This window comes from Pundamilia nyererei, unplaced genomic scaffold, assembly GCF_000239375.1.
Source record: "Pundamilia nyererei isolate P.nyererei 1_Seehausen unplaced genomic scaffold, PunNye1.0 scaffold00117, whole genome shotgun sequence".
NCBI lineage: Eukaryota > Metazoa > Chordata > Actinopteri > Cichliformes > Cichlidae > Pundamilia > Pundamilia nyererei.
The window spans coordinates 842,171-860,273 of NW_005187518.1; the positions used below are offsets into that span (position 1 = coordinate 842,171).

The 18,103-nt window shown below is 43.5% G+C and overlaps 1 protein-coding gene across 2 annotated transcripts in view; it reads left to right on the top strand.

Annotated features, from left to right (window-relative positions):
* sipa1l3 (signal-induced proliferation-associated 1 like 3) overlaps window positions 1–18,103 on the top strand; it is an 84,670-nt gene that overhangs the window by 53,902 nt on the left and 12,665 nt on the right. For both annotated transcript variants that reach the window (XM_005742130.1, XM_005742129.1), the window contains 8 exons: window positions 5,815–6,491; window positions 7,723–8,704; window positions 11,608–11,738; window positions 14,177–14,365; window positions 14,884–15,058; window positions 15,454–15,557; window positions 17,159–17,316; window positions 17,411–17,996. In XM_005742130.1, the coding sequence (XP_005742187.1) occupies window positions 6,030–6,491; window positions 7,723–8,704; window positions 11,608–11,738; window positions 14,177–14,365; window positions 14,884–15,058; window positions 15,454–15,557; window positions 17,159–17,316; window positions 17,411–17,996 (2,787 nt within the window). In that variant the 5' untranslated portion in view covers window positions 5,815–6,029. The remainder of the gene's footprint in view (window positions 1–5,814; window positions 6,492–7,722; window positions 8,705–11,607; window positions 11,739–14,176; window positions 14,366–14,883; window positions 15,059–15,453; window positions 15,558–17,158; window positions 17,317–17,410; window positions 17,997–18,103) is intronic.

Here is an 18,103-nt window from a genome sequence, read left to right on the forward strand (position 1 = left end):
AAAAAATCCAGATTCTCATTTTATGCAAAATCGTGCAGCCCTAGTGCTCAGCCATGTAAGTGTCAGCTTATGAATGAGAACTTCAGCTCTCATACTTACACATATAAAGTATTTGCTATTACAAGGCAATAAGAAAAAACTGACAAGGCTTTCCTCTGTGTTTCCAATAGTCATGTAAAACACCACCAGGACCTAACCTCTAATAGGCAAAGGTGGCAACAATCAACAATACATCTCCATGTGCAACTCCACCCACATGTACAGATCATCGAAATGTGTACAAAACAACACACACCATTAACACTGTCTGAAACACATTCACAGACAAAAAAAACCCCAGACGACGACAGTTCCTCATTTAGTCAGCCAGGATACAAAGTTTGTAAATGATATATAAATACGTGACAGAGAGCTTACGTTCTCTGTCACCACCTCTTTTCAATGACTCAGTCGCTTCAGGCTGAACACACTCAAAAGTTATAAGTTGATAAATGATGCTGTAGTAAAGAAGACAGTGTGCAGAAATCTCCTCAATCTCTCTTAATATGTACGAGTTACTGATGAGTCATTCCTCTTGTCCATATGTGACTGCACCTTATTTTCTTATCTGAAAGCAGGTTATGTGATAGTGAAGGACCAGTAATTAACAAAGATGTTTGTATCATGTTTTTGTGCTTGATTTTAGGGCTGTCAAACTGTCTCAGATCAGCTGTAGATGTTTTGTTTAACTTCTATATCATATCAGGTTAATAATGACTAACCTGGGGTCAGTCGAGACCTGGCATCTTCTTGCCTGACCTGTTCTCTTGCAGTCGTGGTGGCATGAATGCCAGATGTTGTACTCTGCTCCTGTCCGCCAGTCATACATTTCACCATCTGTTTGTCAAACCACCCCATGATGTAGCTCACACTCTAGTGTTGTTTGCACTGTTTGTAAGTGTTGTAGATGTTTTATATCCAGAGAGTTTGTTTTTGTCTTTTGGCGAGTTATCTCCTGTTATTATATCATCAGAAGCCCCTTCGTCTTTGTTCTTGTTGCCAGCATACGTCTGGTTCATCCCTCCTTATCGGTCACATTTCACTCTGATCTCAGGTCTGCCTGCATTGCTTTGACATACCAGTGAGCAGCACCTCCTCCTCCAGAGTGATTGCACTCATTCCACTGGAAGCTGCACTCTTCTGCGAGCTCTGTCATTACTACCATCTAAGCAGTGTAATTACCAGCCTCGATGTGTGTTTGCGGTGCGCGATTCAAGCCTGCATCATGCTGGGCAAGCTGGAGTGGGTGAGCAGAGCGCGCGCGAGAGAGCGTGAATGGGAGAGCCAGAACAGGGGAGGTACATCCCTGAGCTAACTAATTACTGTATGTGAGTAATTAAAAAGCATTAAATGTCTGCTATTTATCTTCTGAAGTCGGTGCCAGAGACTGTGCTGGATGTTTCTGCCCTCCTCTCACTGAAGAGGAGGGAGATTAAGTCTTTTTTTTTTCCTCCCATGTGTGTCTCCTTTTTTGCCTGTTTGTTTGCAGTCAATGATCAATTTATGTTGATTTGCTTTAAAAATACTCTTACTTTAAATACAACTGGTTCTCAAGATTCCCACCATCAGGTATACAATATATTAGCTCCTTACTGCTAATTACTTTGTGATGGGGAGGTTTCTTCCTCACACAGCAACAGCATTTGTTTTGTCTCAGTACCATTTACTTAAGAAAAACTTGGACTTTGAGTTGAGAATTTGACGTCCTGAGAGTTTACATTTAAGAAAATTAACGACATTACCATCAGCCTCAGCTCTACTTTTGCTTACAACTCATCGGCAGCTGTTAGTACTCTCGCAGATTTACAGTATTTAAACATCAAACATGCTAACCAACAGCATGTTAGTAGCACATGTGTGACCAAGTATTGCCACACAGTGCCTGTAGCATGGCTGTAGATCACATATGCACTGCATTACCTCACAGAGGGGCACCTCAAAGGCTGAAGTCCTTACTGCAGCAGCCTGGGTTTGACTCTGCTCCAGACCTTGAACTAACTACACGTCTCTCTACTTTTCTGTTTGTCCACATTATCCTATCTGCCAAAGGCCTAAAATACCAGTAACTAAATTAATAAAGTACACCTTACCTATACAATAAACACCAATAAACCAGGAAAACGCACCAATAAACACAGAGCACCAAGAGCTTCTATAGGATTGGATGTTATTTGGCATCCACATTAGAAAGAACGCAGGTTTAAGTCACTATGCTGTTGGCTTCACTCACTCTGGGAGCTCCTGTTAATGAGAATACAGCTGATCTGAACCATCTCCTTGTAAATGTGAGAAAGGACAACTTCAGAAAAAGTCCCGACCTGATTCACCCGGTGTTTTCCGGAGTTTATGTGTGAGAACAGCTTTAATCAGATGTGTTTCTCACTAAGGAGCTGTGTTCTGGCAAAGGTCACTGATAAAGAAGACCACACTCTCTACATTGCTTCTCTCATCAGGCACCTCAGACATATAATGAAGCCATTCTACCGCTCCGGCAGCTGGGGCGGATAATCTGCGATTGGGCCTCAGTGGATCACAGGACAGCCCTCTGAAAGAGGAAGGACTCTGTCAGAAAGCATGATCAGAGCAGGCGTCTTTGGGCCGGAAGTGACTGTGGTTCCGTAAAAACAAAGACATGATACATCCGCGCGGCTGTATGACGATAGGGAGATTCTGTTTGCCGTGAATGAGTTTTGTTGATGTTGCCCATGTGCATGTGTTGTGTATGAGTAATGCGGTCTTAATGCCAAAAAGGACTTGAGCTAGCTCTCATAAAAGCCATTGTGTATCATAAAAGACACTGGGACCACTGTGAGCTGCCTTTACACAATGGAAAGCTCAACGTTATGCAAATTGGACTTTGTAAAGCGATAGCCAACCCAGGAGTCGACATTTGTAGAGTTCACAAAGACACGTGTAGCTGGAGAGAGCACATTTTCTGCTCGTTCTCACTGGAAATAGTTAAATGTTTAACTCCTGTCTTTCTGGAGCTTCCCTTGCAGCTTTGTGTGCAACAGTGTAGTGTGTCACTGCTTAAATTTTAATGCTGGACGTAATTATGCAGCGGTTCGTTGTGTTTGAGCGTGTGTTCCTGCTGTTGTTTGAATCATATTACATTTTTTAAAGCGCTTGTCTTACGAGTAAAATTGTACTGCTCCTCTTTGATTAACTATGACCATGAGTTTGGCAACTGGTGAAAGTGAGGTGAAAGCACCATGTGATGACACGTACGGTTGAATGTGATGCAAGAAACAGGTGACAGATGAGTGGCATATATGATGGAAGTGGGGACATGAAACCCTAGGATTTTATGAAAGTTAAGTATAACAGCAGAGTAATATGGAACTCCAAAGAAGTACAAAAAATTAAATGGTGAGCAGTGGAACTTTATGGGGATATTTTATAAAGGTATATATGCAGATGATGAGCTTATTCACTGTGTGGAGCCTTATATAGATAAGAGCTTTAACCTCACAATGGAGAACTAAATGGAGACTGAGATTAGACAGAAACCTGAGAATGATAAAGGAAAGAGAGAAATTCTAGTGGTCTGTCTGCAGCATAGAGAATTAAGCACATTTACATTTCAGACATTAAGCTGAATATCATATTAATAACAAGTAACCCCCCACTGAGACTGCATTTTATCACATTTTCACACTTGCCAAATTCCCTGTTGGTATCTGCAGCTCTTAAAACATTTTCCATAACCCGTGGTTTCTGTTTCATCCAAAATAGCTGTTAAATATGTGCATTCTTTGTCCAGGTAAGCAGTAGTTTGGCTACAAAATGCTCTGATAGCTGCAGGTTATCAGAAAAAACACCTAAAAAAAAACACAAAGAAAGTGGGATTGTCTTGACAGCACAAGGATAATATGTCTGCCAGTGTCGATGCAGGCCGGTTTTCTGGTTTTCATGGCTCTGACAGTACATGCTGCAGAGAAGATAGAAGTCAGACAGAACAACGTCTTATAGTGAGATGAGACTGAAACTGTCCACTGCAGCCACTGTCTTCATGCTGAACTCTGCTGTCACTCCCTTTCTTTGCAACCAATCAGTATTCTACCCAGGGCAAAGTTTTGTTTGTAGCCTCTGCATTGGTTGAATTCCCACAATCCCTCTCACAGCATAGCGAGAGCTGGTCAAATGAACACAAACAACACCATAAATCCACATCAGTCTCTTCAATACTTATATGCTATGCTGTAGTTACTTAAATGTAAGTAAATGTTCTTCAAAGCACTAAAGTGAACCTTTTAACTGTTCGTCACCTGCAGTGAAGGTTTATCAGGTTTCTGTTTAGAAAGAAAGCTCCAAAGCAAGTCATTTGACTATTGCCCTCCTGGTTCCAGGGCAATAGTCAAATGACTATGGGTTTGGTTTAATTCTCAGTAAAATTTCCAAGTCGGTTTTCAGTTAAATGTGAGGTTTTAAATGATTTTGAAGATTATGACATTCTGATTTCATTAACTTTTTACGCAGCGTCCCAACATTTTTCACCGCAGAGCTGTACTGCCAAGATCCCTTACTGGGTCTCTCTTTACATTTGCATATGGACCACCATGCCAGCACATTATCATTTCTTGCTGTCACGCAGTCGAGTCATAACCACATCATGAAAAAAAGAAAATAAATAAATAAATTCCCTGCCGGTCACCCTAAAGTACCAACGAAATCAAAACCAAAAACACGCAACCATGACTTCAGTCTATTGTCTGCACTCACAATGACCCAAGATCAGAATAGTCCAGTCTTCAGGTTGACAGAGTAAGCTGGACGTGACCGTATTCCTGTACCTGTTCGCTGAACGTGTAACCATAAAACCTCAGAAGAGAGAAAACAGAAGTCTTTATAAGGCTAGTTCATTTTTAAGACTTGGTGCTGTGTGAGTGTTATGTTAAAAAATACTGTTGTGGTTCACCAAGCAGTGCTCCAGTCTCCTCCACCCACTTTCTTGACTTTTGATATCTACTTTAGCCAAAAGGGTGAGGTTTGGTAAAGTGTTCTTTTGCTTTCTCTTTCTTTCTCTCTCTCTCTCTCTCCTAAAAACTATGAACCACACAAAGTTGTTTAGTGTCGCGCTGTGGAAAGAGTAGAAACAGAGTAACTTCTTTGTGACTGTCACAGCCGTGAGCCCACATAACAGCGAACACAAATATAGGACGCTTTTGTTTTTTTGGTATATAAAAAAATTGGGGGGTTTCATTTACTCATGCTTAAAATACAAAACAATCATCAAATGGCCCAGAATAAGAAAAGAATGCATAGACTTTCGTGTTTATGTGTGCAGTCGCCCCCTCCCTCAAAGATCATTTTTGAGCCCTGCTGTAATCTATGCAGTGGGAAAATGCTTCAGTGTATTTAAACTGTCTGTGCACTCTCCCTGTTTGGATTTGTATTACTTTCTTGTCTGATAAAATTAGCTAGTGTTTCTGAGGTTTTAATCTGCAGCAGAGCGGCTGCAGCCTTCGTGTCCCGTGGGTGTGCGGCTTTCTGTGTGTGCGCGCCATATGTGATAATAATATCCCTTGTCAGCCTCCTGAAGATTAGCCTGGATGGGAGAAATCCTCTGTCATATCCCCTCACCTTATTTTCTCTCTCACTCTGGTTTATCAGTCCTACGTTGTTTTACAGTTTAGAGACTCTGAGTTTTGACTCTGTGGAAAAAATATGGGTCACACAGGCTTTATGATTTAAAAATCAGTGTATTTTAAGGCACATTTGTCTTTGTCTTAATATTTTTCCTGATTGTATGCCTGTTGTTGTATCTCCTCTCAGATCTGCATCAGACATCATCCAAGAAAGAAGCACAAGAAGAAGAGGAGGACGACGGCCTGGTTCCAGATTGGATGGACCAGTGAAGTCTTTCCCACCCTCCCTGTTAAAAGCAATGTTTTTGGGAGCTGGAGGTCGTAACAGCACCTTCCCCAGCACCCCTCCCAATATGGGATGCCAGCCCCCTGCCCCCCTGCCCTGAGCTCTCCTGGGGTGTCATGAATAGTTACAGAGACAGAGGGGTAACTTGCACCTCCTCAGACCTTCTCGATGGAGGCGGAGGAGGGTTGCCCCAGCACACTCCATTTCGTCACACCCCTAATGGGCACCCGGCGCTAGGTCCCTCTGACCCGGTCATCCAACCACGCATCTCTGTGCCCAAAATGGGTGTCCGTGCACGGATCGCAGAATGGCCTCCACGCCGTGCTCAGTCCCGGGAGTCGCTGCTCGAGAATGGGCAGATTGGCGGCAATCACTACGGCGATGACGGTTCAGTTTTATCAGTTTTGTCTGACTTCAGGCTGGTGCGGGGAGGAGTCACCAGGTTGCCCCGGCGGAGGTCCAAGGATGTAGGAGAGTTTGGCGGTGAGAGAAGTTCTCCTTTCAGCCTGAGAGTGTTCCCACCTTTGAGAAAGCGCTCCAACAGTGAAGTGACGCTGAGCGAACAAGATGAAAATGAGGTGAGTGTGAAATCTCCCTCTAGTGCCTCTTTTACACGTGTAGGTCCTAACTGGATTAATTGTTTTCCTTTTAGCAGTAGTCCAGATTGAGTTAAATGACTCAAACAAACCAACTTTACAATGCATGACTTCACAATGACTGACATCCACAAACACCAGTGACTGAATGCAGGTGATACAGCTCTGCAATCTGCTCTGTGGACATATTTACACCGTCCAAGAAAACTTTAAAAACGTAAAATGTTGTTACTGTGTGTTTAGTCTAAACTCCTTTCTGTTATCACAGATGCTGTGGCACATGTCTGCGGTTACAGATGATCTTCCATTAACATTTAAACAAATAGTTTATCAAGCTTTGACAGGCGGATTTAATGGTATTAACTTTTCAAGCTATGCTGAAATCACATATCTGCGGTTTTAAAATTCTGTCCTGCTTTACTTTAATGTGATTAATGAAGTGAAGTTTTACATTTTCATGTCACTTGCTCTGTGAATTCATGATGTTGTTGTTGTGCAGGTTTATTTATTTTCAGCTGTAGTTAGTATGGGTTGACATGCTAACCTAATGAGATTGTTGCAGATGTTTTTGGCTGTTCCCTTACCTCCAGGCCACCTGCAGAAGAAATCAGACATCTGATAAAGACATCTTAAGAATATGTCTGTGTAGGTTCTGGCAGGTTGCCAGGATTTAAGTAAACTGACAGAAACTAAAAAGCGAACCACACGTTAGAGTGAGGTCTTTAAATTACTCTCTGTCAGTCCAAAATGTACTACGGTCTGCCCCAGGGCAGCTGTGGCTACAACCATAGCTTGCCTCCACCAGTGTGTGAATGCGAGAGTGAATGAATAGTGGCATTATAAAGCGCTTTGGGTGCCTTGAAAAGCGCTATATAAATCCAATCCATTATTATTATTATTATTATTATTATTACGGATTCACTTGGCTTTTTAACAATGTATACCAAACTGTTAATTGTAACTTAATTATAAAATCCGCAGTATAAGAAATCTAGACATTGTTCAGCCTTTATTCTTGTTTCATTGAAGCACTGTCTGATATTTCTTTTTTATAGATTTTTTATTTTTTTTATTTGAGGAGCTCTCTGTGTGACTGGTTTGATTGACAGCTTTCAGATTTGTCTAAAATCTGCTCCTAGATCGATAAAAGGCTGATGTTCTAACCACTGAGCTGTTATCACACACTGAAATTGTCTCCTCTTCTTGCATAAAGGTGGAGGCTCGAGGAGATGGCGGATTGGGGAACCGGTTCAGGGAATACGGTAGCACCTCCTCCATCGACATCCAAGGCATCCCTGACCAGAGCTTCTTTGACATGATCAGCCAGTTCCGCCAGGAGAGGCCTGACCAGCGCAGCTCTGCACCCATACAAATCGGCGAGCTGCTGCGTGCTCCAGACTCGCCACCTGGACCTCTCCCCTCAGCGCCCTCACCTGGTCCCACAGGTGTGGAAGACAGAGAGACAGGAAGGAAAGACGGCACTGAGAGAGTGAGAAAGAAAAGTGGAGGGACAGAGTCGTCGCTGGGCACCTCCTCTTTGTTTCGGAAACTTCGGAGCTCCAATAGAGGGGAGCTGGATGGAGGGAAAGGAGAAACTGTTGAGGACAGGGGAACACGAGCTGCCATCAATTCCTCCTTTAAATCGTGGGTGTGTCCAAAAAGCTTTGTCCACTTTGACGCTCAGAGCATCCTGTTTGACCTCCACGAGGCAGCGGCTCAGCGTGGCTTTGTCACGCAGAGGAGAAACACGGCCACGGGAGCATCAGCAGCCTCAGTGTCTCTGTCAGTCTCCAGATCCTCAGCGAGTGTAAACGACCCCATTTACTCCAGCATCGAGGATCTGACTCTGAGCCTCGACCAGGGCTCCACCACGCCCTCACTGGGTGTGGACCCTCTAGATGGCGCTGGAGCCCAGAGCTCCAGTCCACTTCTCCTCTCCTGCCCACACTTCCTCAATGAAACCGGAGGCCACGGAGAGCGCAACATCAGCTTCCTCAGCTCGTCATTAGAACGAGGAGGAGATGGAGGAGGAGGGGACGGGGGGAGGGGATGGCTGAGGAAGAGTAACGCCAGCGTGTCAGTGGTGGAGGTGGCCACTGAAGAGCAGGCTACAAGACTGGAAAGACTGAAACTGTACAGCATAGAGCATGTAGACCTGGGCGCTAGGTACTACAGAGACTACTTCCATGGAAAAGGTAGCACTGAGTCATACACAGTTAACACACTCACTCTGCTGCAGAGCCATCACTTCCACTGTCAATACTATAAATACTCTTTGATCTAACTGCCAGCTGTGTTCATGTCATAATCACCAGAAGTTTTCATTTCCAAGAGTCTCTTGAGTTAATAAGAAAAGGGTAGGGCTCAGTTTCTGACACATTTAGCATGGTACGCTTACTACAATGCAACCTCCGGCAAACACAGCGATGAAAATTGACTTACAAAGAACATGAAACAAGAACAAGATGCGACATGTTAGGATGTTCTATCTTTGATGAGTTTCTAGTAACCGAGACAACAGAAATCACTTCTCACTCATGAGAGCCATTAATCTGATTGAAAGACACAACAGTTATACTTCATAAACATTCAGTCTCAGTAATAAAATTGTATAAATTATCTTTACAGTTTCAGAAAAAAAATGCTTATGTTTTGTGAGTCAGTGAAAACCTTTCGCAGTGTAGTGTAGTGCAGTTCAAGGTACTTTACGGACGAATGTTGAGGAATAACAGAACAAACATAATAAAAATGATAATTAAACATAAATGAAATAATAAAAAACAAACTTAAAATATTTATTTATGTTTTAAAATCTAAGTACCCTGAAAGTGAGCACTATAAAACTAGATGCTAGATGCTAACAGATTTTTTTTAAACCGTGGAACAGATTTACAGACATACGTTTTCCACATTGAAACCCAATGTTTTTCATTCTTGTTTTTGATTACTGCTTATATGTGTCCAGATGTAGTTTCTGAAACAAGAAACACTTGCTCTGCTTTTTCTTTCTCTTTTCTAAGTGACTAATAAGTCTTTAAAAGTAGTCAAATTTCTTCATCTTGTCGGATGATGTCCGCCCACTGGTGTTAATCACTACTGAGAGCTCAACAATACTGACGTAATGATCTTCCTTTATAATCCAATTTGTGCCTCTTGCTGTCATCCGTTGGAGTTAGATTGTGACGATATTGTTTGTCCATTCAGAGTTTCTCACATCTCATCCTGCAGCTCTTTATATCCAGCTGGGCCCCAGCGCTGAGCTGGCCAACCTCCCACAGTTTTTCTTACACGTGTACCTGTCTGTTCTGCTGGCAAACTCTGACCTGATGATACGCCACCTGCCTTTCTGCAGGTCGGGAGGAGCACTTAACAACAGTTGTTTTAGATCTGTTGTTAAAGGTCAAATGTCACACCAATTTTCAGAGGAGGCGGTTTGTGTGAGCTTGTCATTGGGCATTTCTTGTCAGCATCACCTCTTCTGACACTGTTGATGAAACTTCCCTCTGGCGTGCATCATCTGGCTGAAGCCTAATTAGTGACAGATGCTGTTAGCCGCACGTGTGTGTGAGCGAGAGAGAGAGACAGAGGCAGGCCTGCAGCCACACAGATAAAGGTTATCATTCCAAAAATATGTTCATCTGCTGACTTGTTTCCAGCTTAGCTGTCCCCCAAAACGCTGCAGAGATTGTGTGCGTGTGCACGTCAAAAAGCCTCATCAAAAAGCTGACATTTGCACCACAGGACGTGGCGTAGAAGCTGATCAGGCCCGAGTCTCCTAACGTGCCCATCATCCCCGTTCACTCCAGCGGTGGGATGGAGGAGGAGTACTTGTCAAACTGGATTCCTCCTCACAGTTCTGGAGAATTTGTGTTTCTTTCCATAATGCCTGCAGCACTGGCATTAGCACGGCTCAGCTTATGAGCTTTAGAGGAATATCGGCAAGATGCTAGTATAGTGTGGCGATAACTCTGTCTCGGCCCCTTTAATAGGTGAACGTGTTGTGCCGACAATGCTAATTGACTGCTGTGGACATTACATTTTATTCACTTCCTTGAGTTACAAGGCTGAGGACATATTTCTCCTTTTAATGGTCTCATTCTAAAGGTCATGCTGCCTCATCTGTCAGGCCTGCTAAGTACACATGAATTACACAACATCCAGACAGTCTCTGTAAGTCAAGTTCTTTCCCATTCATCTCATTTCTTATGTATCAGTTCAGTGCTTGTGAACTTTTTCATCCTGTGAAGTGGGACATGACAGAATAATTTGAGAGCCAGTGTGTTATATGTGCTGCTTACTCTCCTTCTCAGTCATGTTGTGAACCTCAACACATTTCTGTAGCCACTTCTGCTGCTTTGTGCTCATTATACATGTAGTCATGTTGATATTACTGATTTAAATCATTGTGAGGTATGTTGCCTAGATAATTTCTCTCTGTGCAGCTACTGTAATTAAAACGTGTTATTTATTTTTAAATAGGGAAGCAGCATGGTGGGTCTGTAGACGGTGCTGTGCCTCATATTAGCGTTTGGAGTTTGTTCTCACTGTGTGTGCGTGGGTTTTCTCTCAGAGTTTCGGTTTCTTCTGCCATCATGCAGGTTAAAGATCACTATCTGCACCCAGGAGCCTCTCATAAAAGAGATTGTTGATCTCTAGAGTTTGCCTTCGAGGTAAAATAATTAAAAATAAATTAATGCGTACAGTTCATAGAGTCCTTTCTTAAACAGGATTACCTTAAACAGGATTTTAATAAATTCATCAGTTTTCCAGGGCAAACAAAAAGGTGGTTGTTATCTGATTTTATGGCTCCAAAAACACTCCAAAACATAAAGCTGGTCAGTTTACTCTCATTCAAGGATTAAGCAGTTAGAGAGAATCTGGAAACGATGTGGAAGTAGATGAAGATTACATTTCCGATGCTCGACTCATCACTGATAGCACTTCTTTGGCTGCTGCTTCTTCTTTTATTATTGGAAAACTCATCTGATCGCCTGTCTGCTGGCACACTGAGGTGTAGACACAACACAGGCACATGTTCAGACACAGAACTTTCTCTGCTTCTCAGACTTTAACCTTGGTTGTCTCTGACCTCCTCCAGAGCTCTCAAACTACTTCGGGACAGACGATAAGCTGGGCCCTGTGGCCTTGAGCATCCGCAGAGAGAAACTGGAAGACACCAAAGACCTGAAAGACCAGTACCAGTACCGACTCATCGTCAGGACGAGCGAGGTATGCGCGTGTGTGTTTGTGTTTATATGCTGATCACGGGGGTTTCCAGTCAGAGTCTGTTAATTACTCAACTGCTTTCAGTTTCTCCAGGCCTACCTGTGACACGTGCCCTCATTATAACCTTCCCTCTGTCCCCTCGCCCCTCTGCTCATCCCTCTTCTGCTCTCTGTCAGTGGAAAATTCCACCTGCTCAGTCCAAGCACATTAAAGCCAAACCAAACACGGGCTGTTCCCACAGCCAGCTACTTCTCCTCTTTGATGGATCAGACACTCATGATGTGGTAAATGATGGGCTGATGATTGTAGAGAATGAGTTTTCAGATTCTCTGCATCCATTCTTGGTTGTTTTCAGAGGTTTTACTTCCACAGTTTCCAAGACACAATTTTGGAAAGACATCTTTGTTCAGAGACACAACTGATGATTATTTTCCTACTAATTAATGTAAATTCTCCATCTCAGTTTACCGAAGTCAAGTAGAATGACTCTTGTAGTTTGACTAACAGTCCAAAACTGAAAGACATTAAGTTTACTGTAACTGAAATAGTTGGAGACTATCTCGATGCGGGGCTACCAATTCTAAATTATCTGAAGGTGTGAATGGTTCTTTCTCTGTGTTAGCCCTGCAGCGTGTCCAGGGTGTATCCTGCCTCTCATCCTATGACAGGTGGGATAAGCTGTTGGAAAATGGATGAAAATTCTGGAAATTAATAGTTAGTGCTAGTGTTCACACCACTTAGACCTCACTTTCTGCTCAGCTCAGTCTTGTGGGGGTTTTTTTAATTTTTTTATTTTGTGCATGGTTGGCATTTAAAATGATAACACAGTACAGTTTGTGTCAGAGGTCTTGTGAAGTAATTGGCTTAATCTCAATCAATATATTTTACCGGTTTAGCATCATAAAGACCGCTCGAACAACAAGCTCGCCTCTCCTCATTGTGTTAATGCAGTCTTAGCCTGAGTGTGTCCTTCTTTGTGGCTGTGCTGTGTTGTTTTTAGCAGGATTACATGGCTGCCTGGCCTCATCACTGTAGCTCTGGTATAACAATGGAGCCTCTCCACCATCTAAGTACACAGAGCTAAGCTAACAGACACAGTCCAGGCCCACTGTTCCCACACAGAGAAAAAAGGAGATTGATTGCGGACTTTATTCTCTCCCACTCAAGCCACAGCCGCTCTCAAATATCCATCCCCCTAAGCCTGTCATTTAATTCTGTGCTGACACAGCAAGGTGGGGAGACTTCCTCTTTCTCCTCTGTCACACATTCAAACAGCCCCCCCCTCTGATATTTCTGCTCAGCACGTCGCAGTCACTCGTTCGGCCTTGCTCACAGGCTGACGAGTTGAAACGATATCTGCGTAACTTCAGCCGCGGGTCGGTCGGGCTTCATTTCCTTGCGGCAGACCCGAGTCGCTGAGGTTCAGCTGTCTCTCCGGCCTCTGCCAGCTCCAGAGACCGCCATACATTTTTAATCAGTCTGCAAGTGAGAAGCAGCAGCCCACTCCTCCCAGAGGTTATTATAGTCTAACTGTTTTGAAGCAGGTCAGTTCCCCCTGATCAGGAAGCAGCACAATACTGAGCAGAATCTTGATTCACAACACCGCTGAACTTAAAGCCTCCATCCAGACGCCTGTCACTGCGTGCGTGTTTGACAAACAGGAAGATGCTTCAGGGCAGCAGGGCGCCATTAATGTGATCTGATGGACCGACCTGCTTCAGACTCCCATACTGTGAATCATCCAAACCCCTTTTTCTCAAAAGTGTAGTACAGCGACCTCTGACCTCTCTCAGTAGAGTTCAACATCAACATCATTGTTACTTTTTTACGGCAATGCTGCTTTATTATTTCATAAATACCCAACCCACAAAGCCAATATGTCTGATACACTAAAGTTCAATTCACTTCAGAAGTTTTATGTCAACAAAGAAAGAAAGGAACAAGAAAGAAATCCAAAAAATAAGAATTTAAAAACTAAGACTGTTCTTATTATTACTTAATCTAAATATTTTTTTTATTTATGTTTAAGGTGTACAACATAAATGTCCAACCAAAAATCTAAAACTTGAGCCCTTAAAGGAAAAACACTAAACAGCAGAAAGCATTAAACTTTAAGACCATGCAAAAAGAAATTTACTGCTTAACTATTTAAATTCATCGATGGGTTAAAAAAACAAAACAACAGCAATAAATCCAGTGGTTTTATCACAAACAAGAACGATGCACATCATCACATCATTAGCAAGGCTGGTTACTATAATCACACTGATCTGTTGTTTCCCACATCATGAGGTTATATTCACTGTAACACCTTTGGGGGGCGGAATATAAATTTTCTTGACATTTCAACCATGACACTTGAATAATATTTGTTATGTAGGAAGCTCAAATTGCTTCCAGTTTGTTTTGTTTTTTAAACTAATGTTGTTCTGAACCCACAGCTGGTGACGCTGCGCGGCTCCATTTTAGAAGATGCAGTGGCGTCTACGGGGAAGCACGGCACCGTTCGGGGTCTGCCACTCAAAGAGGTCCTGGAACAGGTCGTCCCCGAACTCAACGTGTCCTGTCTGAGACTGGCGCTCAGCACGGCCAAAGTCACAGAGCAGCTCCTTAAACTGGATGAACAGGGGGTGAGTTTACGGTGCACTGAGTGCACCGAACAGCTGTTCCAGCAAGCTGGAAGACTGCAGAGTAAAATTGTACACTAATAAGGTGAAGCTGTGGCACGTGGTGTTCTCAGGTAGTGTGTGAGACTTGGGTAACTGATTTAGTGCTGGTGCAAAGTGCAGTGTTGTACAGGGAAAGCTGTAAGAAAAAGGGTGTGGTACGTTTGAGCATGAGTGAGTAACCATACAAGCTGTAATGTTTGGCCATGTTATCTCACCTTTCATTTAATGGAGGGACAAGTGTAGGGTGGAGGTATTTTGCCAACAACTGAGCTGTTGGGTTGTTTGTGCAGGTGGTTTATAGATCAACAAAGCTGTGTGTAAACAAGTCCAGATATACGTTACTTTTGGGTTAAAAGCTTGTTTGTTGGCATTAACCTTCAGAGTGCTGTGTTTCAGCTGTGTTTGTGTGTGTGGTCTCTCAGCTGCTCGTGCTTGTTCTGCTTGTGTAATATTAACATCGTGTCTCTTCTGCCTTGTAGTTAAGTCAGAAGCACAAGGTGGGTGTTCTGCTGTGCCGTGCAGGGCAGAGCACAGAGGAGGAGATGTACAACAACGAGGAGGCATCGCCCGCCTTCTCTGCCTTCCTGGAGCTGCTCGGGGAGCAGGTGCTTCTCAAAGGATTCACCAAATACGCTGCACAGCTCGACACCAAGAGTAAGAACGCTCTGCAGCATAGCATCCGCTTTTAGAAATCATATTTTTACATGTTGGTCTCATTGCTGAAGAAGTGGTTTTAATGTATCATTTCATTACTGTTTCCTATTCTCAAAAGAAAAATGCAAATAAACTGTGAAATGAGTATTTTAGGTTTTAAAGGATGTTCTTCATAAAGACACTCACTTGTCTCGATAAAGCCATAAAGAATGTTTACACAGTAACTCGTGCAGCATCTTTAGTTTTCATGAATTCACTACATTTAACAGACTCATCAGTCAGTAATGTTGCATATGTGTCATAAAACCGGGGGTTACACAGTGAAAGCATCATCAGAAACTTTGACTAATGTGTGGTCAACAGCTGCTGACTTTCAACAAATATCTTTCCTCCAGCGGACTCTACGGGCACCCACTCCCTGTACACCACCTACCAGGGCTATGAGATAATGTTCCACGTGTCCACCATGCTGCCATACATGCCCAGCAACCCACAGCAGGTAACAGCCCCACCTAAGTAAAGCACCAACACTGGTGTGCGTCTCTAAAGAAAAAAAAAAAACATCCAAGTCGATCCTTTGTTGTCACACAGCCTTTGAAAGCACGTCTGTGTTTGTTAGCTGAGGCTTCTTCTGCTTTTTTTTCTCTGGCTCGTAAACGACGGCAAGAATTCATGAAGTGGAAACTTGTGACTTTTGTCGACCTCTTCATTTGGAATTTTTTGTTTTTATTCAGCCTCTTGTGTTTTTATAGTCTTTGTTTTCTGTGTCTTGGTATTTCTTTCCTTTCTGGCTGTCTCTTCTTTCATTGTTTGTCTGGATCAGAGTTGGGTGGGGTTCAGCAGTGTAGTTATTAGTATATTTTCTTCCTCTTACTTTCCCTCTCTATCTTTTTTTTTTTTTTTAATTTGACTAAATTTTTCTTCTTGCATGATCTTCTGGATGCTGTGCGTTCCCAGCATGTGCTGGTGTCGCTCAAAAGTGTGTAAAATTCAGCATGTTGGTATTTTTTACAGTTTGCTTGAGTATTTGCGTAAGAGCCTGTCTCGAGTGTGCACATGTGCCTGCAGGTGCTCGGGATTAGTGCACACTTTTGAATGTGTCAGTATGTCGGAGCAGAGCAGTTTAGGCCAAAGAGGTGTCATTAAACATACATTAATCTTGTTAATTAAACTTCACTGTTGCCATATCCATACCAGCAATCAGTTATTTATTATAGAAAAAGCTTTTTGATAATCTCCTCATCTTTTAGTAACACGAGAAAATGTGAAATCGTTGAAATGTTCGAACAGCTGAGTGTTGGTGTCAGGTGTTTATAACAGCACAATAACTCCATCCAGAGGCTTTAGGGGCTGCAACAGCAAGGAGGTTTACTTACTCAGTTGAACCTCTAGATGGCATCATCTCACTGCAAAAATAACCCTCAGTGACTGGAGAAGCAAAAGAAGGTTGAAACATAAGCTGCTGTGATGACTCCTGAATTCAGGATAAAGGAGAACACTAACTTCACCTGCACAACTGTTCTTGGGTTAAATGAACAATGAAGAAATTTGCTGTAAGTAACAGGTGAATCATGCATATGAAGGGTCACATTCAAAGCGCTGAAATAGAAAATGATGATATGCTAATACATAAGAGGCCCCAAATATCCCAGATTTTCATGCTACTGTAAAAAAAACATGAAGTGCAATTCAAATATTCACACAGCAGCCTGGGTACGAGTGAAGGATGCTCCTGTGGTACTGCACAGGAGCCAAACAGTGGGCTGCATTACATAATTGGTATTTTCACACTTCTCTTTGCAGATGAAGAGCAGATTGGCAAGCACCGCACCACAGACACAGCCTGCACTGTGTGCCACGTCTCCTACATAAACGCAGATAGACAGACAAGCTAACGCACACACACAGACACAAATAGCCCACACAGAACCCGCAAAACAAATTACGTAAAGAGCTGTTGCTTGGTGTCTAACAGCGAGTGTCTTAATCTCTCTTTTCCCCTGTCGGACTTTCTGTCGTTCACTGAGTCAGTCGTGTGAATGCCAATTACGCTCGCTCGTTTTATTAATTTATCGTTTTTATGTCTTCTCTCCTGCTCAGCTCCTGAGAAAGAGGCACATAGGGAACGATATTGTCACCATCATCTTTCAGGAGCCCGGAGCGCTGCCCTTCACCCCGCAAAATATTCGTTCACACTTCCAGCACGTTTTTGTTATTGTTCGTGTTCACAACCCCTGCTCTGAAAACACCTATTACAGGTAAATGTTTACATCAGCACAAACTCATGTTTCTATACACGTGGTGCACGTTATTAATTAGGATCTCACTTCCAATACTGTTCCCGCCTCTCAGTGTTGCCGTGACGCGAATGAAGGATGTGCCCCCCTTTGGACCACCCATCCCCAGCGGCGTCACCTTCCGGGACCCAGAGACCTTTCGTAACTTCCTTCTCGCCAAAGTCATCAACGCAGAAAACGCAGCACACAAGTCTGAGAAGTTCCACACCATGGCGACGCGAACACGGCAGGAGTACCTGCGCGACCTGGCCGAGAACTATGTCAGCAGCACGCCGCTGGATTCGGCCGGCAAATTAAACAACCTCATCTCCCTCGCATCTAAGAAACGGGAGCGCACGAAGGCGAGAGAGGGAGCGGAGCTGGGTGCTGCCGGGGCGGTCGCCTGGAGAGTCCAGGCCCAGGACTTTAGCGGAGGCGGGGGAGCAGAACTCCCCTGTGCCTTGGGTGTGTCGGCTGAATACATCGTCCTCATAGACTGCTCCACCAAAGAGGTGGTGTTCAACTGTTTCTGTGCAGACGTGATCGGCTGGACGCCGGAGCGGCTGGCACTGAAGATCTTCTACGGCAGAGGAGACCACATTGCAGTTCGAGTGCCAGAGGGAGGTGCACAGGACATCAGGGAGATGGTGCAGAGGTTAAAGGTGAGACCTCGGAGCAAAGACTTGATCTTTGGGATTTGGGGTCATGCAGGCTCTGTTATAAGCAGATCTTGTAGAAAGACTACAGTGCAAACACAGTTGTGTCATGT